Source organism: Botrytis sinoallii (genome assembly GCF_014898435.1).
Source record: "Botrytis sinoallii strain Bc 23 chromosome Unknown BSIN_013, whole genome shotgun sequence".
Taxonomy (NCBI): Eukaryota; Fungi; Ascomycota; class Leotiomycetes; order Helotiales; family Sclerotiniaceae; genus Botrytis; species Botrytis sinoallii.
In genome coordinates, this window is record NW_024066040.1 from 1,016,799 (window position 1) to 1,043,944 (window position 27,146).

General features: G+C 41.0%; 6 protein-coding genes across 6 annotated transcripts; 3 read left to right on the plus strand and 3 right to left on the minus strand.

The window, feature by feature from the left end:
- Window positions 1–637: 637 nt before the first annotated feature.
- On the minus strand, window positions 638–2,075 carry EAF02_007666 (uncharacterized protein; the record flags this gene model as incomplete). Its single annotated transcript, XM_038903714.1, has 5 exons — window positions 638–825; window positions 882–1,113; window positions 1,160–1,395; window positions 1,461–1,783; window positions 1,828–2,075. The coding sequence occupies 5 exons, from the start codon at window positions 2,073–2,075 to the stop codon at window positions 638–640; spliced, it is 1,227 nt and encodes a 408-aa protein (XP_038756528.1).
- Window positions 2,076–2,577: 502 nt separating this feature from the next.
- EAF02_007667 (uncharacterized protein) lies at window positions 2,578–12,125 on the minus strand (the record flags this gene model as incomplete). Its single annotated transcript, XM_038903715.1, has 7 exons — window positions 2,578–2,715; window positions 2,780–3,918; window positions 3,973–5,615; window positions 5,690–8,529; window positions 8,596–8,655; window positions 8,710–11,798; window positions 11,852–12,125. The coding sequence occupies 7 exons, from the start codon at window positions 12,123–12,125 to the stop codon at window positions 2,578–2,580; spliced, it is 9,183 nt and encodes a 3,060-aa protein (XP_038756529.1).
- Window positions 12,126–15,959: 3,834 nt separating this feature from the next.
- On the plus strand, window positions 15,960–17,207 carry EAF02_007668 (uncharacterized protein; the record flags this gene model as incomplete). The annotated part of the gene is made up of 4 exons (XM_038903716.1): window positions 15,960–16,038; window positions 16,107–16,365; window positions 16,412–16,736; window positions 16,923–17,207. 4 exons carry the CDS (start codon window positions 15,960–15,962, stop codon window positions 17,205–17,207), a joined length of 948 nt encoding a protein of 315 aa, XP_038756530.1.
- Window positions 17,208–17,702: 495 nt separating this feature from the next.
- On the plus strand, window positions 17,703–18,442 carry EAF02_007669 (uncharacterized protein; the record flags this gene model as incomplete). The annotated part of the gene is made up of 2 exons (XM_038903717.1): window positions 17,703–18,107; window positions 18,233–18,442. Exons 1-2 carry the CDS (start codon window positions 17,817–17,819, stop codon window positions 18,440–18,442), a joined length of 501 nt encoding a protein of 166 aa, XP_038756531.1. The 5' UTR covers window positions 17,703–17,816.
- Window positions 18,443–20,766: 2,324 nt separating this feature from the next.
- EAF02_007670 (uncharacterized protein) lies at window positions 20,767–22,102 on the minus strand (the record flags this gene model as incomplete). The annotated part of the gene is made up of 3 exons (XM_038903718.1): window positions 20,767–21,552; window positions 21,608–21,769; window positions 21,821–22,102. The coding sequence occupies 3 exons, from the start codon at window positions 22,100–22,102 to the stop codon at window positions 20,767–20,769; spliced, it is 1,230 nt and encodes a 409-aa protein (XP_038756532.1).
- A 3,223-nt stretch (window positions 22,103–25,325) lies between these two features.
- Window positions 25,326–26,878, plus strand: EAF02_007671 (uncharacterized protein; the record flags this gene model as incomplete). The annotated part of the gene is made up of 2 exons (XM_038903719.1): window positions 25,326–26,199; window positions 26,355–26,878. The coding sequence occupies 2 exons, from the start codon at window positions 25,326–25,328 to the stop codon at window positions 26,876–26,878; spliced, it is 1,398 nt and encodes a 465-aa protein (XP_038756533.1).
- Window positions 26,879–27,146: the final 268 nt, after the last annotated feature.

Consider the following 27,146-nt stretch of genomic DNA (forward strand, 5'->3'; position numbering starts at 1 on the left):
AATAATAACAATTAGTAACTTTTAATCATATGAGATATCTTGGTAAAATTCTTGTTTAATTCCTTTAACAAATTCTTAATACTAATACTAATACTAAAAATAATATTATATTTTTTTTTGTAAAATCTATATAGATAAGATATAAAAAACAAGTAATACTCCTTCATTTTATTATTATAATAATAATCATTAATAAGCTTTAGTTTTATATCTAATATAATAATTATCATTTTAATTTAGTAAAATTCTAATACTAATACTTAAGAAAATATTAATATTATTTGTTTTCTTATATAATTTGTGTAAATACAATATGAAAAACAGATAATATTATTTATTTCTTTTTATATTATAATAATTATTAATAAGCTTTAATTTCATTCTTGATATATAAATCTTTTAATAAATTGATTTTTAATATAAATATTTGTATAATAATAATAAAAATTAATATTTTTAAGATTTAAAGCTAGTATAATAATCTCTTAATAATATAAATCAATATCTTATAGAAAAGAACTCATTAGTATAATATTCTATAATTAAAACTTATTCATATAACTTTTTGATAGAAAACCTTATAAAAAGAAAATTATAAAGAACTTATTCATGATAAGTTCTTCATTTAATATTCAACCTAATCAGTTACATCATTAATCCAAGGATCATCAGCTAATTGCCTAGCAGACCTCCTATCTTCCGGCCGCCATTGAAGCATACCACGCATCATATTCAAAAACATCTCCTGATTCCTACCCTGAAGACGTACTTCCATCTTCTTCAATTCCTTATCTTTCGCAACAGGCATTCCTGCTATCCATTTACCTATACAATCACAATTCAGCTTGGCTTTCACTACAATTCCATTCTGAGTTACACACCTTCTTGATCAAAGAACTCGGGAGGTCGCAAACCTCTTTCGAGAAAATCCATAGGGGGAGGTCCCAACATTCCAATAACCTCTGCTAAATGAGCACGAGTGGAATAGCCTTTTCCATCGCTATCTTCACCATAAAACATATGTTTTCCCTCAAAGAGATCCCAAATCATTGCTCCTACGTTCCATATATCGATCGGATAACTCCAAGGTGATTTGATCAAGACTTCCGGTGCCTATTGAAGAATCAGTATGGATTCCCGAATCTGGTTTTATACTGACTCGGTAGATTTGAGGCCCTGCACCATGATTCCTCTTCAAATCCCCCCGAACTGCAGAGCCAAAGTCGCTCAACACAGAATCACCAAAAACTCTTGGGACATCGAATCTTCGTGACGCATACACAGTCACACCATCAATTACCTTGCGAGGTGAAGGAGAATTCATCTCCGCTTCTGTGAAGGCGTCGAGAATGGATTCGTCCTCAATTTCAGATAGGATATTATCCGCCTTAATGTCTATAACATATGATTAATACTTTCCAAAAGCCCCTAGAGGAAAAGAGAGAATAAATCTTCCATACCCGTATGAACAAGCTGACATTCTCTATGCAAATAATCCAAAGCCAAAAACAACTGTTTCAATGCACCCTTTAATATCTTCTCCGTAAAACAATGGTTCGGAAGACGATATTTAAGTTCTCTAAAGCTTTCCCACATCGGTTTCTGCACAAGACAAGTATGATCACCGCCTATACGGGGTATTGTAAATATCTCAAGGGCTGTCCTAATATGTGGAAACCCGGGATGGGAATTGTTGCCTTTCCTTAGACGTTTATAAATCTCGGATTCTTCCTTTGGATCTCCGTCACGAGTGTAGATTTTAAGGGAAACGTGTTCATGAGCTCTAAGTCGTTAGTATATGGATATACATGTCATATGAAAACACACTGTAAATTGCGCGCCAACCAGACAGTAGACGTCATGCCATATCCAAGCTTTCCGACGACTTGGTATTTAGACATAAATACATCTCCAATGTTTACAGGACAATATAGCCCCCTTTTGAATCCCTCAAGTTGTTCCTCGTCAAGTGGTTGAGCATCGCTGGTCAATTCATACCCCGTCGTGGGGAACCGCAATGGCGCGGATGGCGATCTTCTCGTCGCTGCTCTTGCCCATTTTAAGATCGATGCCATTTCTGTGTATGCACGTTCTCATTTTACGATAAAAGATGGAAGGTTTAATAATTCTTTAAAAGTATTAATTGTAATGCGGAACGCGATAATAATAGGAATGTAAGTGCAGGTTCTATTGACCAATAACCCCCGCAAATTCACTCCTGAGCCCCACCCAGCAGATATTTGCGTAGAAGCTGTCCTGTACAGCAGTTTCGATAACAAGAAAGCAGAATTATTCCAGAGTTTAATTGCCCATTGGCTTTGTCAATTAGTGGACTTCTAGATTTTGATAATCTTATAATAAACTCAATTTACATCATCGTCTACGCAGCGATCTGATAAGCAGGACAAAGAGCAAATAATTGGTCTCTCGGCAAGGGAATCTTAATATTCTACAATACAAATAGCTGTGTGAAGTTGCAAGTGATTCAGAGGCAATGAATCTTACTGAACAAGTCTTCATCACTCAGGCGCTCTCATCAATCTCGTTACCCCTTTAGTTCCGTTGCTCCTATCGCTTTCATTCAATGGTCCCACCATCTTCAATCTCTCCGTCAATTTCACCTCCACCTCCACCTCCATCGTCATCGAAATCATTCCTACTCAATAACTCTCCAGTCAGGATCCTACCCATATGTGGTATTCTCAAAAACTCTGCCTTTTCGTCTCAACGAAAATACTTTTTGTAGAAAATTAACCGGACTCTCCTCGAAAGGGCAAACCTCCTTCATAACGGGATCGAACGATGCACGATTTGATAAAGGAACAAAATTATCACAACCAATCTCGACGTCATTCTGAGGCGGATAATAACAGAGTCCGAGGAATTGGCAAAGACGAATGTATTCATCGTGGCTTCGGAGATATAGCTGTCCAGCAAAAAGGTTTAAAAGCATGATAATACGTGGATGAATTGATGGTAGCTTCGAACCTGTTGGAAGTTTGTGAACATCAAGGCTCTCGAATGACCTTGAAGAGAAGCTCAAGCGTGGCGAATAGATGCTCAAAATGACTTTCTTGTGTTGTTCTATGACAAAGCGTAACTCTTGAACTTCGAAAGGACTAAATATTACACAGAATGACAATCCATTCTTGCCCTCAGATGTAACGACCCAGTTGACAGGACGTAAAAATGTATCAATCTCGCCAAATTCGTGCATTTCTACAGTCTGCGCAAAGTCACGAGTGACCCAAAGATGCCTGGGCCACTTGGATATATCGAATAATCCTTTTGCTGATGTGTTCTTGAAAACATCAAAAGCAGGCAAAAATCCACTCGGAGCGCTGTGGACCATAACACCGGTCGTGGCCAGATTTCTGACATCGGCATGCAATTTATGTTCCAAAGCTGGTACACTTGGGGCATGCTCACGCTGTATCTCCAATTCTTTCTCTGGTTGCAATTCACGTTCTTGTTCTTCGTGTAAACTGGCACCTGCAAAAGAATTAAAACCAAATTGGGCACATTTCTTCCGAATAGCGATGAGTTCGGCAGAGTATTCCATGTCTGTGTTAGGAGCTGTGTCAGCCAGCCAACGCCCGTCAGCTTTTTCTTTGCCGAATCCGTATCTCTCTTCCAGGCTCTGTGCTTCGTCTTCTTGAATAGATGCAGGGACAATACCAGGATTTGCGCTTAGAGCCTCAAGTCGCTCATAATGACGCTTTCCTTGAATTGCCCAAGGCACAACAGACTTTCGAACTTGGTCTAATGTATTTCTTATACACCACAAAAGAACATGCTTGACTTCGATTTGGTCAGACTGGGTCATGTTCGTGGAGTGTATTATTTTTCGTTGAATATCTTTCGGCGCACAAAATAATACTGACTGGCCCTTTCCCAGTTTTCTCATACGCTTACATGCTGTCATATAGGTGTTAGTTATAATTTTGTCTATATAATCAGATACTTCTTTACCTTGTGCGAGACGATCTTTGTTCAGATCTGGTCCAAGTGTAACAATAGCACGATAGCTGACTGGAAGTTTCAAGTCTGTTCCACGTGTGTGAGATTCATCGAGATAAATCACACATCGGTCCATCTGCTTAGCAAATGGCGAGATAGTGAGGGGTTCGGTCACCCCATCACGGTTCAAAACGCAAAGCTCATCTGAAGAATCAAAGAATACCGCCGCGTGTACCTCAGTAACTGGAAGTTTTGCTAACCATCTACTAGCAACCTCTTCATTTTTTAGCTCCAAAACCTGTGCCCCAACATCAAGAATTACCCTTATTGTAGGTTTCGACGTTACGGCAAGGTTTAGGAGGATTTCGGCATTGAAATCTTCACTCTTGACCGTGGAATCAAATTTGTTTTCAGACTGCAATAAGCATGCGAGCACTTCTGCATTTGTTGAAAGTTGTTCTTCTAGATCTCGTTGCTGTATTGAGAGCGGGAGGATATACTTGCTGTCGTTTGTTCCGCTGAAGCCAGTGAGCGGGTGGTTTTTGATCCGAGCAATATCCCAACCCGATGAAGAAAGTTTCTTGGGAAATTCCTTCATCTCCTTTGGGAAAACGAGGTGATTTAGATAGAAATCTATCATTTCTTTGGAACGCCTTAAATGTGCGTATACATTTTCGGACCATTGATGTAGGTTATCAAGATTGACGCCACTTAATTGCTTGAATTCAGTCTCAATATTGGAGCAATCTCTGGTCCACTTCTCGTATTCTCCTTGACTGTTGTCCGATCTCAAAAGCTCTCGAAAACACCGTATTGCTTGGCTTTCGGATAGCCCTTCGTAATAGTAGGAAAGGCAAGTCAATAAAATAGTCATTTCTGGATGGCTAAACTCTGCTGCGGCTGCAGGCACATCTTTCCCATGGTATGGGACCGCTAGTGATGATCGTTTCAAATCCAAACCGAAATCAACCCGAAACCTCTTATTTGAAAAAACAAAATGTAGAACTCCGTGTGCAAAGAGACCTCGAAGGAGTAGAAGGCCCATTTTCGTGGAGTCAGCATCGAATATCGAATGCTGAATTATTTCTTCATCTATCTTGGAATCTGTGATAAATCGGTATAAGAGGTCTCGATTACTCTTGGTAAATTGGAAGAATGATAATCCAGGGAGTCCTTCATCGCAGATAGATTGTACCACCCTTTTAAGAAGTAAATCACCGAGTTCGGGCTGTAGGATCCGAAATCTCGCAAATTTACCACTAATATCCGGCAAATTCTCTATTTCGAAATCATCTTTGTATTTTCGATCAAGTTTCTTGATACAAGAAGTCAATATCGACAATATTCTTTGAATTAGCACCCAACGGTTAGGAGCAAACTCGATAGGCATTTGTCTGCCAAGGGTATAAATCAATTCAAATCGCACACTCAATATCTCGTCACTCTCATCTAGGATATCCCGGCAATTCTTTAGTAGCCATGCTTGGGTGTCATTGATTACCTTACCAACAACCTTTGCATCTTGATCCCCAGAAAGTACCATCTCAAGACCCATTAACTCAAAAGACAGCAAATGCTCTGGCTGTACTAGAAGTACGCCACCGGAAGCCATGCAAGTCTTGTAAATTTTTCGGAGCTGCTTTGCCCCTTCAGCACTCATTTGTAGCGCACGTGAGATTGGTACAAAAATATACGGCGATTGATCATATTACCAAGCTTTCTGACTAACAATTCTCTCATCTGTCTAGACAGCGCTCTGAGTACTACGACGCGACATAACTTTGTCTTGTCTGCCAGAGCCGATGCCACAAGTGGAACAATGACTGATGATTTTCCAAGCCCCATGTTCAATTGCATGACAGAGTTCGCTCCTGATGATGGGTCGATCATTTCACTACTGATGTCAGCCTGATCTTTGCGAATCAGAATTCCGTTCTCCAATTCAAGTAGTAGCCAGTCCGGATGCAACAATGGGTCCCACCCTTGATGTCCCGGATTTGAAAGTTCCATGAGAAGCTCTGCTTTATTGCTACAACAAGCCACCAGACGCTTCAAACGTTGCAAGGTAGTTACAGCCAGGCCAAAATGTACAATTGCCTGCTTCCACTTTTGCGAGAGCTTTATAGGATGCGAAGTTGCAATAAGAGCAAGAATTGTGGTTCTAGAAAGGCGCGGAAGCATCGTCGTGTTCTCTGTAGCTCCGAATACGCTTATGGAACTTAACAAATGCTTTTTAATTCTGAGGTACATGCTGTCTACCAGTGCCTGACTTCTTTCCAAACAGTCTGAGAAGTCGTGAGCTGACACCGCGGGATTTAGTTTAAAACATGGTATCTCGTGCAAAGCATCCAGACTTTGTTGTAGGTGATGACTGTATTGATTCTCAAATGTTCCGGAAGTGTGTCGAGAAAGTTCCACCAAGAGCTCTGAGACTTTTATATGATTTTTATCATTGCCCAATGACTTGGATATCTTAACCAGAAGTGAATTGAACTGGAACAATTCATTTTCACTAATAAGAGTTGGAGGTTCATTTTGGAGAAGATTCCTGAGGGTAATATAAGCTAAGTTCGGATTATAATTACTGGTGGGTCTTGCATAATCTGACCATCGCTGAGTAATGGTGCAATCGATCGAGTTTGACTTCTTGAGCTCTGATTCCAAGCGCAAGACGTATTCCCTGAATTCGCTGTTTTTAAACCAAGACGAGAATTTTGCTTGGACTTTAACATTGGCAGTTTCTATGTCAATGTATGTTTGACAATGTTTATCCGTGGATGCAATAGGCTTGTCAGTTTTCCATTGCTTCAAAAGATGTTTCATGGCTGTTTCAACAGCACATTCATTTTGGTCAATATAAGTCTGCTGCCTTCGACTGTAAACCTCCCATTCAGTTTCGGCTTCTTTCTTGACAAGTTTGCTTGCAGGTGTGTTCTCATAGCCGTATTTCTGAGCGCTGATGAGAACTTTAAGTGAACTTCTATCAGGCTCGAACCCTTCGCACAGAGGGAAAAGCTGATATTGAGGAATTTTGATGCAATCAAAAATCGGCATTGTAGCAAATGCTAAAAATGTATGGACAAGCGAATGGTCGACGTTTTTCGAGAAGACCAACGTGGACAAGAAGATCATGATTTTATACTTATCTCGAGTTTCAATACTGGCTGATAGCTGCTGATAGATTGCACACCAAGTTTCAGACAAGAAAGACTCGGGTGTACCTAACCACTTTGAATCGTATCCAATGATATTTTCCGAGATTGCACCAGGTCCAATGATGGGACTTGACAAAGAATTCATGATTCCTAATAAACCCGTATAAACCTTCAAGTTCTGTGACCACGAATATACCAACGCTGCGGTTTGGTATATATCTGCACGTCGGCTTTCATCACAGTTTCCGTCCCGAGAGTCGTATACTTTATCTTTGATGGTAGTAAACTCCTCTGCCCCAAAGCCATCGACGCGATAAACGGCATTCCTAATGATAGCCGCAGAAACTAGGATAGGATTGCTGCGATTGTTTGATTCGGGAATCGAGTGCTTCTTATCGGATTCAATTCGAAATGGCACGAGTTTCCTAGCATGTGTGAAGATAAGATCGACTTGCTTGCAGAATCGTTCATGTTGAGATAATATTGGGAGATCTTTCCACAAAATCATCTGCATAGATTTTTCACGTGCTGGATAGTATGTAAATTGTGGAGATAAATCTCTCAACTTCAGTAGCAACCCTATCTCGCTAGAGGAAAGCGTGGAGAATGACCATACAGATGAGGAAGTTAACCCATTTAATGCTTCTTCCGTGCCAGTCTTGCCTGTAAGGGCATCTGGTATAACATCTGAGGTTACAGAATGAAGATATAATCTGAATAAACAAGTTTTCAGGCTTCCATTATCAATCAGACGGCCAAGTTGAGGATCGATTCGATAGTCATGATAACTACAGGAGCTCGTAAATGCTGTATCGATTTTCACTTGAACATGTTCATTTTCTCGCGTAAATACAATCTCGCCGTCTGGAACGACCACAACTCGCGTTGCGTTGTCGTTGCTACGCAACACAAGTTTGTTAAACAAGCCTGTGAATGTACCGATATCCTGATTTTTGTCCACGGACATCCCTCGAAATTGTTTAGAAAAAAGTGTCCAATCTCCTACGGTAACGGAAAAGTCAAGGTTGAAGCGGGGGAGGCGTAGCTCCAAGATTTTGTCTTGCTGATTCAGCGTCATGTTGATGTGGCTCAGAGTCTCTAAGTTTCCGAGAATTTTTGATATAGCGCAAGCTGTCGGGCTTCGGATATCAATGGCTGACATGGAGCCGTTGATTAAATGAAAGGTTTGGTTGGAAGAATGTGTGATTGTCCATTCACTGTTCGAGGAATTCCATGGCATATCTACTGGCCTCAGTTGTATGACACCAGTCTCATCATTTCGCATGAAAATATAATTTTCTGTGAACGAATGTTGGAAGTCGTCTATGAGAACGTGCTTGGGAATAACCTCAAAGCATTCATCCCCTTTACGGGTTCGAATCACTAATTCGTCGCCTAGCATTTTGAAATGAACCTAAAAAAGTCAGCATGTGTTTGAGATCAAATACCGAACTATTAATCTTACTTGTTGCCCACATACATCTTTCCTAGTCTCAAAAGCCATGCCGGGCATTGTTGATGGGACAACATCCAACATTTTCTGTATACATATAAAATTAGATTTAGGGGATCACACATTGAGATGTACACTGACCTGTCCGAAGATTCGTTGATATGTGGCATGAGACTCATAATCACGAGGTAGACGAGCAAGTGGAGATCCATTGATGAGCAATTCTCCGTCTAAAATGTTCAATTCAACAAATAGTGATTCTTGGCCATTAATTGTTGCAGTTTTCGTTCTTAGCCATCTTTCATTTGGCAGATCAAGTGCTTTCCAAGGGGTTCCAGGTTTATACCCAGACCAGAGAGTTTGAATGGTCATGTCAATACCGGCGGTTTCATTGATTATGATGCCACGCAGAATTGATTCGGCGGAATGATTCAATCTATCAAAGCGTCTCAAACCAAATTGGATCATACTACCAAGACCAGTAGTTAATGCAGGACGTCTATCGTGAACTGTGATCAGGCTCTCGATAAAAATAGTTTGAGTTTCGGTAGAGCTGAGCAAAATATTAAGATTATTGATTTCGACGTCGAATGAACCGTGACACGCCAATGCCAGTTCAAGGGCTCGAATTTTTAGTGATTCAAGCTCATCTTCCTCTTGGCAATCATGGAGTATGCGGACAACATCTCTAGTCCACGTAATTGTAATAACCTGAATACGTAAGAGTAGACGAATACAGCTCTCGTGCACTTTTTTCTTAGTTGAGACACTGAGCAACCGAGTGGTTAGTATAATAACCACGCGAACAGCTCTCACATTCTGCCAATTAGACTCTACACTTGAGACTATCGCGTTTAAAGCCTGTAAAAGATGTATCCCAAAGGCTTCGTCCTCGAGGTCTTGGTGCGAATCTCGGCATCCGAGCTTACAAGCTGCGGGGCCAACCTGCCATGCCGTCTGTGTCAGTATTTGGAAGACTTCATCAGAGTTCAAATCAAGTAATCGGGCTTCACTCTCTCGCAGAATATTAAGCCATTGAAGATAATTCCCACATCTAAGAGATGCAAATTGATAGAATTCGTGCAAAGTCAATGTGGCCGGGCATTCTGCTTGATTTGCAAGAGTATCGTTGGTGGTAGACTTTGTGTCTTCTAGAAAGGCTTCTAGCTTTGTGAAAGCTGGAGCGAATCTCATGGTGCATAACTTTCGGATACCCAAATTTTCGCAGAAATCACCCGTCACTGCTATTTGGTCGAATCCGTCATTATCTACAACCATATAGTTCAACCCGGTTGGTTTCAGGACGTTTTCAACTGTAGCCTGAGAAACAAACTTGTTCTTATAGTGAGAAATGATAAATGGCTTATTACGGGACCCCAAGCGAATTCTCCCCAAGGATTTCTGAGCATAACGCTCTAAAGCAGTGTTTCTGAAATTGTAATATTCGATGCCCTGAGAGACTCTTGGTTTTGATGATAATGTGTCAACTAGAAGGCTATACGTGCTGTCACGCCAAGCTGAAAAGACTCCAGGCACGTCAAGCTCAAATGTTATCGACTTTGCCTCTAAATCATTCTCCGGGAGAGGGCATTCAAAAACATTTATTGTGACTTGCTCGGCCGCATTTTTTGCAATGCATTTCGGACAATAACTCGCGTGAGCAGTGACTTCACGGCGTTTATGTCCTCGACCGCGAATAATTTTCTCATATCTGCATTTGGTCAATTGATCACTTTCTTTCCAGGAATTGTACTGTCGAATCTTTGCCTCTAGCTCGAGCAATTTTGCTTCGCGGTCAGAGCGAGCATCAGAGTCGATCCTCTCTAGTAACCTCTGGTGCTGGGACGATTGATCGAAGTAGCGAACAGGAAAGCTTCTTGCAGTGTTTGTTGTGGAGAAGATACATGGCATCTCGTCGGATGATGCAGCATTTCTATTAGTAATGTATTCTTCGATAGAAGCTAATCTTAGCATTTCTGGCTTGGTAGGTAACAATAGAGGAGCGAACAAGTCTGATGTCAATCCACATTTATAATCCTTTACAAGTGGCTCTTGTGAAGTTGTACATTTGTCTAATGCGACCCATAAATCGAGCAAAGTCAAGATTCTTACGGACTGATCTTCGGCAACCCCTTGATATACTTCATCAGAGACTTTCTGGTAGGTAGATAAGAGATCTGCCAGAGCGATACAAGATGGCTCATACATTTGATGTGTATTCAGCCAACTAGCCAGATGATCTCGAACCCACAGTTCGATGTCTGCCAACTCCAAGTGAACTAGATCGCTATTTTGGGAACCTAAAGACTGGGTGCTCATATGCGGGAGTTGTGTATTCAATTGAAAGTTTCGAAAGTGACAATAAGGTTCAGCAAGTGCGTGTTTTAGTTTTGATTGATTTCGTGTCGATAAACGGACAAGGTAAGGTCGGAGAAAGTTCATGGTAAGCGCTGTGTCTTCTATCAGGTTGAGTGCAGCGATATCAGGGTATATTGGGTGTGACAGCATTGGCACATTGTTTTTCAAGTAGGATGAGACTTTGGACAACACCTCCTGTATCTGCCGCTGTAGCTCACGGTCAATAAACTTTTCGAGTTTGACTAAGCGCCGTTGTACCTTCATCGACATAATGAACAATATTTCTCTGGACATGGGAGACTCTAGTGCGCGTTCTAGAATTTGAGACATGAAAAAGATCATAAACGATTTGTATTGGTAGTGTGATGGATCATTGCAATCTCTTTTCATGAGTCCAGTCTGAAGGCAGACTCGAAGAAGGAGCCAAAGGGGTGAACGACGCCAGGGGTGAAGACAATCTTTCCACTGGACGATATCACGGGTTCTCTTTTGAATGCGATGGATATCAATACGACGACCAACGGCATGCAGAGACTCCGCAAGCATGCTGGTTATGAGGGATGGGTCGACAGTGTCTCGAATCTCAATGTCAGATGCGTTTGCTTTACGAGTTTTCGCTTGGACAATATTTGGCGTCTCTCGCGAGAGCTCTTCAATGCACTGAGATAGAGCTTCCTGGAATGATTCTTCGTGAATCCGGTCCTGATGGATGGCTACTGCGGGACCTGGGAAATATCTTCGTAATCGTCCGACAGTCGCCATGTTATCTGTATTCCTTGGTGATAGCTCAAACATCTCGAATGAATACTCTGATGAGAGGCGTCGAATTATTATTCCTGCATTTTGTGCCTCGACGTGAAAAGCGTAAACATCTGTATATTTGGCAAGGTCAGTAAGAAAATTTAGGGGGGTTAAAGATCTGTACCTTCAATTTCCATTGTTTTTAAACCTTTGATAATGTTTGAAAATAGTGTGCCAGTAGCAGATGAATCAAGAACCATGCCCTCTATCATCCCGATCATCCTTTTGACTGGTTGTCTTTGATCACTTGGCAGGAAATCATGAAAGTTTTGAAGCTCCTGTTGACAAAGTTGCGTAAGTACAACATCATATTTCTCTCGCTCATCCTCCTTGTCCGGTAATTTCGGAGGAAGAAAAACATGATGAAAGATGTATTCCAGAGGTAAGTCAGAAATCATTGTGAGATCGCGTCCTTTTGGGATGATAGGTTGAGAAGCTAGCTATGAAATAAAGACCTGGGCGATGCGCTTTCGTATTGTATATTGCTTTGATCGCGAACGAGACAAACCTGCTGTCGTCAAGTTCTCAGAAGCAATGAGATTCTAGCCAACCCTTCAAAAAGCAGTTGCAAAGAGATAATTTTCCGTGTTCATGAATTCATAGGTTCCCTCAAAGGTCTCTGTCGATGTTCCCAGGTTGCGGTGCGTTTCTGATGTTGTCTTGCTGCGATCGAGAACTGTTTGGTGGTGAAGTATAGACTTGAGAATTATGAGCTTGATATTGAATGATAGTCAAGTAGCTCTCATGCAATCGCAATCATACTATGAGTAGCTCATGGAAGAGGAAGGTAAAAGCTTTTGGTGGCCAACGGAGCAATTGTTGGACATGCAAATACACAAAAATAAGTAATTCACAAAAGTGAAACCAAAGGAAATTCTCCTCGAATCACCTTTACTTTTTGCCGCTGGAAAAGCAAACAGACGAGTTATCTTTTCCTTCCCATTTCCTCATCCTCGTCTGTTCATATCCCACGGGTACGCATCTTCCCCATGATGGTCAATATCCATTGGACTTGGACGCCCGTGAAAAGTGATTTTTCAATGTAGGCACCCATTTCAAACTTCTTAGTCCGATTACTTGTCGAATCAAGTAGCGCGTCTTACCTCTTGATAAGAAAGCAAAAGGAAAATGATAGAAGGAAAACATTCTGATTTGTCCCAGTGCTGAGGCTGAGGTTACATCTCTTGTTACAAAAATGAGGCTTCACTTGGGTGAGCATCGGTGAAGTTACATTAGGTAGTGTGGGGTTCCAAGGTTGTGCGCTAATCCCACCAATCTCTCAGCAAGCACGACAAGCAGGGCCAAGCTCAAAATAATCTGCACGGACCAGGATCTTCTTCCATATCAAGGAAGCTAACCGATTTCCCTACTACGTGCACGTCCCTGCTATATGCACGATCTCGATCACCCTTTTTGAATAACTTTAAAAATTAATAACAATTCCAATTTATAAGATAAAGAGCTAGCAATTTAATTGATAAATGATAAGATACAATACTATCTAAAAACATAATAAAATCTTCAGATTTTGAATTTCGATGGAACTCGTAGTGCTCGCCCTCTACTAGATCGCAATATGACCTCCTCCTCCTTCCCCTTCGAATTATTAGCCTCTACAGCATCAGAAAGCTCTATAGTCTTTGTCGATGTTAGATCTATAGTAGAAGAAGCTTTGGGGAACTTTTTATCTCTTTTGATTGGAGATTTTGTTGATTTTAGAGTCTTTTTAACCTCCTCTTTCGCATCACGTGCAATCTGACGATCAACCTCCCTCTGCAATACCCTCTCTTTCGTCTCAATCTCCTTCCGTTCCTTCTCAGCTTTCTTTTCAGCTTTTATCTGAAGCTTAGCTTCCTTCTCTTGCTCCTCTTTAAGTGCTTTATCTTCTTGATACGCTCTAGCTTTAATAATAGCAGAAGGTGACCATAAAAACGCACCATTCCCCTCCTCTCCAATGAGATTTAAACGCTTTGAACGAGCTCTTTTCCTTTTTTCAAGCTTTAGAGCCTCTTCTAAACCTTTAGATCTATGCCCCTGTATAGAAGCTTCAGCTCCTAATGTAGTTGCAGCCTTAAAAAGCTTTAAAGTGATCTCATGGGTGGGAGCGCGACGAAATTCTAATTTCATTCTACGCATCGCTTTTGACGTATACGGTGTAGCAAGAGCATCCCTGCGAGTTTTAAATGATGTAGGTGGCGTAAGAGGAGCTTCCGGAGCAATACAGTCGATCGTAAGACTCCTATTCATAGGATATATGCCCGTTTTTTTCGAAGGATCGTAAGATATTATGCCTCGTACAAGTGAGCTCCCAAGCCTTTTTAAATATGCCCCAAAACATGCGCTTTGTCATACCAACAATCCCCCCGCTATTGTGCATCAAATCATTCAATAATGTACTGTAATTCGTCGAAAGGGCACCGAAGGTTCCAACGTCGAGAGGCTGTAGTCGATGTGTAGAATGAGGGGGGAGAATTAAGACAATAATCTTTAATTCATCGCATTTTGAAAGGAATTCCATATTGACATGACTAGAATGACCATCGACAATAAGTAGACGATATCTTCCACCTGCTTTTCGACGTGTAGCAGGGTCGAATACGTTTATAAGCCAATATAGGCCAAAAGCATTCGACGACCACCCATTGCTTGAGGCTCCAAAATAGGCTTTATCCTTCTCCCCTACATCCTGAACCCATGTATCTTGTAGATCCCCTGAGTCTCCTTTATAAATAAGAGCGGGAGGGAGAGCTGTCCCATCAGCGCATATAGCTGCCAATAGGGTGATAAACTCTCTTGATCCATCTTGCCTAGCTTTTGTCACTCTGCCTCTATTATAGGCGCTAGCACTCATTATCCTCTTCATAGTCCTCCCCATACCGATCATAAAGCCCTTCTCGTCCCAATTGTATATATCTCTCGGCCGTATATCGTATTTTATGGTCACTTTTATCAACTAAATTAAAAAAAGAGGGGCATTAGCAAGAGCGTTTTAGGTAATAAAGATCAACAACAATAGAAAATAGCTCAAACCAGATCATAAAAGTAATCAAATATAGCAACATTATCGGCTTTCACACGCAAATTATCAATGCAACGGAGATACCGACTTTTAAGACGTGTTGAATGCCTCTTGACAAAATTGCTAGTCCAGTTCTTTCCCACCTCTCTGCCTAGGATCTCTTCTGCAAGGTTTCTGACTATGCGGCTTGTAGGAGGGATAGATCTCTGTGTCAGCTTGTTGATTTGATCAACTAAAACCTCCTCCTGATCGCTAGAAAGCGCTTGTTTCGTATCGGAGAGGAACTGTTTTCTCGAGGTGGTTTTACCTCTATGCCGCCGGGAGAGCGTGGATCGATCAATTTTAAAGAAATTAGCTGTCTGGGTGTATTTAGGAGCTTGAACCCCTTTCAAATGATCTAATGCAAGCTCTATACGAGCCTCTAAAGGCATATCATCGATGTTTGAAGCCATAATGTTGATATTTTCAAAGTCGTGCACGTAGTAGGGACGTGCACATAGTGGGGAAATCGGTTACCTAGGTAAATTTATCTTGATAAGCAACCTGGAAATTTGACAAACAATATTCTCTTGAACTTGGAAATCTTGTAATTCTTTTGAATATCCGAATCCAACTTTGAAAACCAAACGGCCCTTTCAATGCTACATCGAGATCGGTCCAACCAATTCGATATGCATCCCGAAAAACGTGCAAACAACATGGTTAAGAAACACAAACGAACATGTCAACCTGTCAGCTCCAATCGGCCAGGAGTATCTTGAGAATCGTATCGATACCTTTTCTGCAAGCAGGATTCTACAGAAGTTTACACTGGGTCGTTGAATGACAAGTGGCTCCCATGGCAGAGGAGGCCGAGAGTGAAATATCAAATCCTAGTCATCACTAGTTGGAAGAAGCTGCAACAAATCATCCCTTTAACGTCCAGCCTCGAAGGGATGTCCAAAGCCAACCTTTGCTCGAAGGCTGAAACGTCATAATTGGTTGCAAGTGTTACATCGAAGGCACGGGAAGTGCACGCGAGAATGGCTCGGCTGGAATGTACTTTCTGGAGGTAACATTCCGTTAGCTTTGTGCGTAGCGGCAGAAAGATTCCTATTTCTTGTCGTATTAAAATATCATACAAGAAGATACCACTTGTTGAGAAGTCAAAGGCAAAACATTGTAGGTGCAGAAACACACAATAGCCCTTTGAAACTCAATGTGTGCTCCCATCATGGTTGAGTGCAAATTGCATCTGCTCAAGGATAAATGCATTCGTGGACGCGGTAGACGTCAAGTAACTTGGCAACGAGGTCTCATATTCTAAGCCTCTACATTCTTCACATCCGTTGATATGCATAACAAAATTTACAAGTATAAGTCATTTCCATACTCTCATTCCTTTCTGTTGTACACGCGTTGTTCCTCTCTCTTTCCCAAACTGACGGCATTATTTTCAATATGAGGACTGCAAGCTTGTTGGTCTTTCTGGCCTTTGCTAGAGGTATTTTGGGTGCTATCTGCACTCAAGATCAATGTGCTGATGCCATTACATCAATCGGTGAAATCAACGTTGGTCTCCAAAGTCGTTCATTAGATTGCGCCAAGTTCATAGCTACTACTGTCACTCCCAATGCTTCGTTCGTCAGTTCCAATTCCATTCATATTCTTCGCTAATTGATACAGAATTGCTTTGATAACTACGTCTGCTAATATGGAAGATTATCCCTATGTTCCTTCTCAAACAACAGCCGATCATGGTACAATTCCTACTTACGCATCATATTGTACCGACGCAGCTGCATATTCCTCCGCCTGTGATTGTGCGGGAGTTACAACTTCAGTAGTTGTCGCTCCAACTCCAACTACCTATCTCTACGATAAATTACCACTTTGCGCCAATCCAGCTACATGTGCACAAGGATATAGTAATGCTGCTTGTGGAGGTGGTGCTGGTATTTGTATTCCTGGTGGAGGGAATGATGATTCTGGTTTCTGTGTCGCTGCAGGAGTGAGTATAAGCTATTCAATACTTCTTTTGTTTTTGATACCTCCTTTTCTTTCCTGATCTCGATCTTGATTTTTGTCTTCCGTCTATGTATTCATTTTACTTCCCACTACCTCATCAATACCTCACATTCATGAATTTCCTTGGAATCTGTTCCAGATAAGCAATACTGATTCCCCTATCTTACAGACTTGCGGAATTGTCTGCGAAAACAATTCAGACTGTACAACTGGTATCTGTCTTAGGGATGTTTGTTGTGGTTCTACCTGTTATAATCCTTCGGTTCAATTTGTTACGACATACCCTCCTACTCCCAACAAGCTTGCCAAGAAAGACTTTAGAAATTTTAAGGATCTTTTCAACAAGTTCAATATGGCAAAATCGAAATTATTAGGCTCTTCGAAGAACAAAATCTTGGGTACTTATCTACCTGAAAACCCTCAGCCTACGAATTTCTTCAAAGGTGGATTTTGAGATGGCATTATTTAGATTGCTGATATATGGGAAGCTGGTCAGGTTGGAGGAAATGGGAGTTGGGTTATTACGGGATATGTATCTCTTTCTGCTGAAGTCATAGGGAGGATTTGGAAGTGTTTGATCTATTTCTTTGCGTTCAAGTATATGATATATATCAATGCGTCGTCGTTCTCTTCTTTTACCAGACCTTTTCTATCTAGATTACAACACAATCCAAATTGATATCTTTACACGAAAATCAAAATTTTCCAGCAGTCCCGACTCTATATTTTTCTCGAAACAATTAATATTGATACTGAAATAATATCATGACTCATCCAAATCTTGGAATCTTATGTATTATTGAGTAAGCTCGTGTGTGAGACGTATTTTCATAATGACGATTGCTGACAGAATTTAGTATCCGAAAAGTGTCCGAATTTGGGGGCGGAAATGCAGATATAAATATCACATTACCACACGTCAAAATCTTACATTCTATCCAAACTCCCCATCTAAATCATACCTCACATTCCTCAGTTCCATCCAACTCCAAAACACCTCATCATCCCCATTCCCCAAACCCCAATTTCTCTTTTCCCATTTCCTCAAATCCCCCCCCAAAAAATGACAACCTTCATCGGTTTCCTCTCCTCCCCCCTCTCCCCAACCATAAACCACACCGTCCCCTACATCCTCACAAACTGGACTCTCTCCTACCTTGTCCTCGCTTCTCGCCATTGGAAACAATACTACGGATTCGATCACAATGAATCTCCCCGCTACGATGTTCAAGAATATGGGGAGCGCATGGTGAAAGAGGGGAAATTGACCAAGAGACAGTTGGACAGGATTAAGAGGGTGCAGAGCGCGTCGAGTAATAGTATTGAACATTTTGCGTTCTTTTTGGGGTGTATTGTGAGTTTTTTTTTTTCTTTTCTAGACTTTTCTTTTAGTTCGGATGGGGGGGAAGGGGAGAGAGGAAGGAGGGGTATTGGATTACTAGGTAAGAATAGTAGATGTATAAAAACTAACACCCCCAGATCCTAGCACAACAAGCAGGACTCCCGATCCAAACAATCAATAAATTCGGACTATCCTACAATCTAGCGAGAATCGGATATGGATTCGCATATACGTTTATGGAAACGAGAAATACGAGTGTATTGAGGACGGCGTTTTGGTGGTGGGGAAACATTAGTTGTATTGGTATTTTGTTGAAGGCGGGGAGGGCGCTTAATGAGGGGGTTTGAGGGGGTGTGATGAGGGGGTGAGAGGATGGGGTAGTTGGGGAGGGGATTAGTTTCGTGGATGGGGTGTAATGGATATTCTAGGTGGGAGAAATGGGTTTGGAATGGAGTGGAATGGTGAATGGAAGATGGCTAGTGCTTGAGATACACCAGAGTCCTGTTTTTTTTTTCAGGAATAGTATTGAGGCAGAAACGCCGCTTGTTCAGTCAATGAGACTTATTGTTCAGGATCTATGTAGCATTATACTCAGTGGTACTTGCTACTTTCCTCTTTGATATGCTTGTGTCTATTTGTTCTTCTCGTCACAATACAAATGACTGCCGAACTTATCATTCAGAGAGACTCCACGTTTCCGCTCAATAAATCAAATACATATATAGAATTCCCGGGCGGCGCTGGCAGGAAAATCTTGTTCGCAAGGGCCCCTCTGAAGAGTCGGGGGAGTAAATGTGTAGAATTCTGAAGCGTATATGAGATATTTCAGCTTGTTGATACGAAGTATTTTACCAAGGATAAACAGAAAGGTGCTTTATAAGACATGTTTGTTGATGTTTCGCGCAGAAAGGAAGATGATACAGCAGTGGGTATGGGATACATCTCCAGTAGAAATTGCATACTTCAATTATTATGGTCAACGAGTGTTTGAAACCCTTCCTGCAACTTTTCAAAAGCAGAATCGGATACTATGTATTCCAAGTGAGCCGGGGTAATTTTCTGGGATGCTGCAAATCGCAGAGTCCACATCGAGGAACGAGTTGCGCGACATGCTTGCAGCCCGGGCTACTGCATAGCAAAAAGGTCGACTGTATTGCTTGAGTATGACTCTGGAATCTGAGAATAAGACTGACGACGGAATGGTGGGCCTTCGTACTGTCTTTTCACTGCTTTCTTACTTGGCTGCAGTTGTTCATCAAGGTCAGCAAGTGAAATGTCATCTCACCCATCACTGTCTTGTCCAGACGACACAAGCAGAGTGTGAGTGAGAGGCTCCGTTGACAGGAGTATTGAAGAGATTTCCGGTTTTCTAGCTGATATCAATCGGTATGGTCTGCTGATGAGTTGAGTTGAGCTATGTTTTAACTTTAGCATGGCTTGATCAAATCTAATGATATCAATCGAAGATGATCATCTTGACTTGCAAATCAATGTATTCTGAAACAGACTATTGTATCCAATTGATGAGGGCAAAAAGACAGGAGGTTTTGGAAGCTTGAATTTAGAGCAAAATTTGAGAAATAATACTGTATCTTGAGTACAATTCTTTCCCCAAAATACAGCTTTGGATTAGTGGGAGGAAGTGATTACACTAAACAGACAGAAAGCTTGTCAAACTACGAAAGAACCCGTTATTACCAGTGCAGTGAAAAATGCTTAAAAATAATTCCAAAGATTTGCACCTTATAGATTTAAAGAGAATTAACACATCATGCTGGTACGGGGTATACTAAAGCAAAGCACCTGCATCTCAATAGGTCTCTCAATGACCCTCGGCAGACGGCCAATCGCTCCAAGTTCAGATGCCATTATTTTGAATATACTCTGCTGCTTTTCCGCCGGGTTCAAACTGTGAGAGATGGCTTAAGCATTGAATATGCCAGTCTATATATCAACTCAAATATATCAGTAGTAAAGTGCGACGTAGTGAAGTGGAGTAGAGCGCTTCTGGTAACCAGAAAGTTGATTGAAAGAAAATAATGAATAAACACTTAATATCCATTGCTCATCTTATATACAAACAGCAATCTAGCAGTGGCAAAATACCACACACTAAGATTGGCTAGAGGTGAAGTACCTTCTAACAGCGCATGATGTTCAAGGTAACCTCCTAGCTAGAAAGATATAGCGCAAATTGGATTCCCTGCATGTTCAAATCTGCGACAACTTGGCTATATCCACATTCTTTATTGCCATGGTCTTCAGCAGAATCTTTAACACTCAATCCACTCTGACTTTGCTCATAAGATGAAGACTTCAACATTCTAGTACTCTAACGAAATCTTGTATCGGTGATGGTGGCTTACAGCTTTCATCTAACTTTAAGAGGCTAGCGTCCTTATTGAGCCACTGAGGTTAACCTTGGAAGAACCTCATCGTCCACGGGTCGCACTACGATGCAAATGCCTACCTAGTAATAAAAATGTGAAGCCATTTGTATAGATCAAACAGAGCCTGATGATTATTTGAAGGCAAAAATTGAATTATATTAACTGTCTTGCCTCGACATCTGATAAAGGAGACATTAGAATATTATGGTAAATATGTACAAACCACACAGGGGGGCTAATTATAATTCTACAGTGTTTTTCCGAAACATGCCTTCCTCAAACTATGCTTTCCAGTGCGAATATCTTCCGCCGGAATCAGATGAACCAATTCCATTGGCAGCCTTTTTGATCCAAGCTTCAACAACCTTGAAATATTCGTCATTGTTCTTCTCCAAGAATCCGAAATGAGCATTGCCATGAACACCGACATCAGCCATCTTGATCCAATCGGTCTTTACACCGACTTGATTGAGGTATTGAATGACACAATGTTCGTAAGTGATGTGAGGAGATGCTTCACCGGTGAATGCGACGTATGGTACCTTAGCTACATTAGGGAGGGTATGGATGGTGTAGTTTGCGGCGCTACTTTGTTGAATACAAGATCTGCTCTCTGGGGTATCCTCGCCAACCGTCTCGGTCTTGAGTTCGGTATAGTTGGAGATAGGAGGATCATAATTAAGATTGGAGACAGTCAAGCCAAATGGACGAGCAGCTGATCTTCCAACAGAAGATGTTGCGTTTCCGGTGTAGGATTCGAATGGAATGTTTCCAGGTTCGAGGTTGACATTTCCGAGCACGAGATCTGGACATTCGTCTGAAATTACAATTGGGTGGATTGCGCCAATAGAGTGAGAAATCAAAAATGATGGACCAATCAATTGAAGAAGTTCGCAACCAGCGGCACGCATCGAGATTTCTTGTCGAGTATTGTTAGTAGTCAATGGCATGAACGAACTTTCAAATGCATCAAAGATAGGATCTCCTCTAACTCCAGTACCGGGCCATTGGGTATGTTGTTGGCTTTGGGGATAAGCATTGGCAATTTCTGGAGCTGTGAATCCGACCTAAGGAAAATGGTAAGTCTCTGTCATTATAGCGTATGTGGAAGCTAAAACACACCTCACTAATGTTTGCAGTTGATCCAATTCTCAAAGGATATCCTACGAGATCCTCCTGGGTTCCGCGACCTACACTGGTTTGATCGACAACGTAAACTTGGTAACCCAAGTCCAAGAACATCGATGCAAAGCCTTTGCGATTATCAGGTGTGTTGAGCCATGTCTAATTTTGATCAGTCGATGATGGCTTTCAGAGGGATTGAACGCAACATACTGCACCAGAAATTCCTCCACCGTGAAATAAGACCACAGGATATGGTTTCTTGATACCCTTATGTGGAGTCAACTTTTCAACATACGCCTGATCGTAGGTCAACAGACCAATGGCTGCGTTCACGTAATGCCCTCCTACCCAAAAGACATCGCGTTTGTAAGATGTCTCTTGAGATTCACATTGTGGTCTGATACCATTGATTCCAGTACAATCCAGATCATCAGAAGATTTAGCTGAAGAGACCGTTGCAAGGCCGATAACGAGGGACCAGAGGAAAAACATCTCGTGAAAAGAACGAAAGTGGTAGGTGAGATGAAGATCAAGATCGAGTCTGAAGTCAGAAAGAAAAACAAACTTTCAAAAAGGGTTCATGCCACTACATGGTAAATTAAATGACAGCGGACTAGAAGTCTAAATCCGACTTGCCTTTGCTTGTACGCAATTTCACGAACTCCGCAGCATTATTATCGGATATTGTAGATCATATCCCATTTTGAATTACCCACGGATTACCCACCGATGAGATTTATGAGAGACGGAGAATTTGTCCCATCATAAAGTGCGATTGAAGGAAATTATGATATTGTATCCGATATCGTTTGTACAATAGTCCTCCAGGCTAAGTGCTAGAAGCATGTGCTAAAAGCATGTGCGTAAGGATTATTCTCTGGGCATCTGTCACTTTGACCGCTGTATGCTCAGGTTCATCTCTTATTGACATGGAAGAATTCTGGAATCTCAATCGAGACCGTTGAAATGTCAGAACCGAGTGATTCTCAAGGAACCCTTATATTAAGAGCAAGGTCTCGTTATATATATGTGATGTTTGTAGTTGAGACGAAACGCCTCGCATATATAATAAAGGCAAAACCCGTAAGTTTTGGAATTTGAGCAGAAGAAACGAAATTTGTATGAAGAAAACTTACTGAAGTACTAAAATTGCATTAAACTGGATGAAACTAGAAGAGAATTTTTAGCAATGGTTTAGCAATGGTTTAGTAGAGATTTTCCTGTGTCTTTGAACCGATTTTTGGCATCGTGCGTAAACTTGCGAGTCATGATCACGAGATATGCCACTTGCGGTCTTACCATTTTCTTGTTTGGGAGCACAACACTGGTAACCATGATCAAGTGGATTGGTTCAAATCGGACATTAAATTGTTCAGGTTTTCTTGAATAATTCACGCAATGAATACGAGGTCATGTTTTTATTGAATGCCGGGTCCGTGCGCAAAGCACTTTTTCACATCAAAACTCACCCATTTTAGAATTCAATATGAAATCAATTCATACTATTATATATTTCAAATTTTATAAAATATAAATTTTATTTAAAATTTAATAATATGGTTTTAGTTTTTTTATTAAAGCTTTCAATTAAGTCGAAAATTAATCATTAATTTTAATGTTTAAAATTTCTATGAGAAATAATGCTTATTTTAAGAATCAAATTTCTATATAGAATTTTATTATCAATTCAATTCAAAAATTAATAAATTTAATATCAAGATAATCATTAATTAGATCTCTTTATACATTATAAATTTCGAAGCTTTATAATGAATATTTGAATTATTATATATTTATAATATATAGAATAAAGTATAGTTCTGGTGAGGAAACTCGCTTAACTTTCAGCCCGGCATTTATCAAAAACATGCCCTCGTACGTATGTCAAATTTCATTTTATGAAAGAGATCGAGAGACTCGGAGAGAGCGTTCTTCAGCATGACAATGCATTCATTCATTGTTACATCGTTCCGGCACTTTCCCACGTGTCTTTTTTCTATGAATACCTACTCTATTCAATAGTCGTACTTCGTACAAGGTTATGAAGGTTATGTGTTAGCCGTGGATCATGGATCCTCTTATCCATTTTCAAGGAAATCTGTTCGAATTCTTACCTCGCTTCCCCATCAAAAGTTTGTTATATCACATCATCTTAATCAATCAATTTTTGCCATTAGTTTGTGGAAAGCCCGAAATTTCGCCTCGCGAGCATTTCTCAAAACCTTCCACCTATCATAACCATTAACAAATCGCCATTCCGCATCTGAATGATCTACATATAGGAATGAAGATTAGGAAATTCATCCGACAGTGAGGCCGGGGGCAAATGTGATAACCCACTGTTGCACAAGAATTACCCAAATTCTGGTAGACCGATTTTCAAGGTAGTTTTAGGTTTTCCCAGAAAACCTATGGTGGTATTTTGAGGGGTCGCTACCAAGTCCAGGCACCGTTTGAAAAGGCAAGATGAAGCTCATTTGATACACATTAGATATCGCTCGATACCGGTAATTCAGACCAGATAAAACGTTCCTCAGGTACCGAACGGCAACACCGTTTGCACAGTCGAGACGGTCTGTGTTTCTTTCCATATCGGCATGAAAACCTTAATCGTACGATTAGACCACCTCACTCTGGACGAAAAAACGGGCATATCAAAAAAACAGTATTATTTCCAAAATTATCTATTTAAATCAAAAATCGATATTTTGATTTTAAATTGGAATATATTATAATAAAGCTTATAAGTTATAATATATCTTCAGGTTATCTATTTTTTTTGTTATTTCAAATTATTATTAAATTTTGAATTAATAGTGTTTTGAAGAAAGTCTTGATTTTGGCGGGCTTGGTGTGCCCGTTTTTTCGTCCAGAGTGAGACCACTAATAGGTGCGCAAATAGCAACTGGCGTTCATAGGTAAATCGAATGAGGAAAGTCGCCGGAAAAATGTCTTGATAAGTGATGATGTGACCTGGGTGGATATAATTTACACAGGGCACAAGGAACATGTTACTGCGGTTTCCTTGTGATCGGAGTGAAGTTCAACATCTTCACCCTATTTCCTTCTAACAATCCAGAGAAAGGTGGACTTTTTTGTGCTCCTGAAAGCTTGATGGTAGAGGAATGCAGCAACGGGATAGTAGTAGGGATCGAGTGATTCGGCATTCGACAATTAGACTGATCTAAAACCCAACCGGTCTTGGAAAATTATCGTTACTAAAGGATATGTGCCTAAGATCTCCTCAATTCCATGGATGGACCTTCCAAGACTTCTAAGGGATGTCACGTAAGATCCTACATTCAACCATATCCTTTCCTTGCTACCTATATTTCTACCGTGTGCTCGTGTTAATATGCGATTCCACTGCGATGTTTTTGACGGGATATTCTCAAGGCTCGGATCATATATTATACTTTCTTGATCTGAACTAAACCAAAGAGTCTAAGTAAAGATTTTCGTTGTATTTCTATCTTCCCCAGGTCTTTTCCACTTTTCAGCAGTTCGTGATTGTTTCTTCGCCATAAAGTTTTGCATGTAAGAATTGGTGAATCATTCAATGCGATCCTCAAAGCCAGGCTTCCCCGCGATATTCCCCTCTTCTTTTCCAAGAGTCTCGAATTGAGGATCATTTACGTTGTCATTGGTGTTGGATTGTGCTGCGATCGACTGGAGAAAGTGAAGACGTCGATTTAAAGCTTCTATCTTCCACATCATGCCCTCCTCGATACTATCGTCTTCGTCATCGATTATCTCCTCCGCGACCAAAACCTACGCAACCACCATCCCCACAGGTACTATATCAGCTCTCATCGGTCAACCACCAAATACTACCAATGACTACTACATCGTCGCCTACCTCAATGGCGCCTTCGGCATTCACGGCAATCCTAATAAGGGAATTACCATTCCTCCTTTAGCACCACCAGGCTACGTTTACGAATCCCGCGCCACGTCAATTTTAATCGGAATGACCGTATCTATTTTCTTCATGTTCACATTTACGCTTGTTCGTCTTCTCATTCGTCTCCTAAATCGCGGTTTAAGACTCGGTCTGGACGACCTCTTCATTGTTCCCGGTGTCATCCTCGCAATTACGTGGCCAGTACTACAGATTTTAGCCGTCGTATATGGAGGCGCAGGAAAACACATCTGGGATGTAACGTATGAGGAATATGGATACTTCAAACGCTACACCAATTGGTCCAAGATATTTTTCTTCGTAGCAGTAGGAGTGGTGAAGGTTTCCATATGTCTTTTCAATCGCAGACTTACATCTATGACATCGAATAAGTGGCTCTTGTTCAACAACGTCTTTCTAGTTCTCCTGGCCATCTATATTCTAGTATCACTCTTCTGGAATATATTTCTGTGTAACCCTGTTTGGGGAGGTTGGGACGCAATTCGATTGGGGAGAGAAGGAGTTGTTGCGAAATGCTTCCCGGTGGGAAAAATGGGAACAATTATGAGTACGATTCACGTCGTTATGGATTTTGGTCTATTGGCTGTCCCGCTCATTGTACTGTGGAAAGTCAAGATGGGATGGAGGACTAGAGGGAGATTGTACATTGTTTTTTGCGGTGGGAGGTGTGAGTATGATTGGAAGTATTATGAGACAAATCGAGCAGACGAAGTTGAGCTCGGATGTATTATGTAAGTTCATTTTCTCAATTTTGAAATCTGGCCTTTTTATTTCATGGCCGGATTTTCAGAGTACAAACGATAGAAAACTAACACGTACTAGGGTCTTTCAAAGCTCTCGAGGATTGGACATTAGTCGATTTAACACTCGGTGTTATTGCCGCCTCTCTGCCCGTCCTCTCAGCCATCATCCCAGCCAAATGGAAAACAATCCACACCTCTTCGTCCTATAAAAATCCATCTCATCTCGGTTCTCATCCTCTCTCCAACGCCGGAAACTACATGCGCTCGAAATACTCCGGCAAAAATGGAAAAGACGTGAAGAATGGACGAAATCGAGGAACGAACGGCGGTACATTTGGAGAAAGTGAGGAGAACATTGTGAGAACAGACGTTATCGAGTTGAGTTTTCAAAGTAAAGGGGAAGTGGAAAGTAGAGAGGAAAGAAAGGAAGAAGGAAATGGAGAAGGAGGAAGTGGGAGAGTCATGAGAAGTTTCTCGAGGAATAGAAATCGCTGCGATTCGAATGAGAGAGCCGGTACGAATAAGCTGGATAAAGAGACGAGTGAATGGCACGGGGCCAAAGGCCAATATGGTCATAGAGTGGAAATTAGTAGGGACGAGTGACAATTAAAAGATTATGGGGGGTGGATGGGCTAGGACGATTTTACGTATTTTTACACCCTGTAATCCGGGGATAGTTAATGAGAAGCTTCAAAGACGGTTTTTATAGGGATTGGTGGCTTGTGGTTTGGAAATGGGATCATTTCATTGATTTTTGGCGTTTCACAGATGGCCGAGTCATACTAGATTGTGGACTCGTGGATATACCAAGCTTACCTGTACTCTGGGATTTGTACAGTGGGCAGGTGGGTGTTTGTAATTGGGGGGAAAA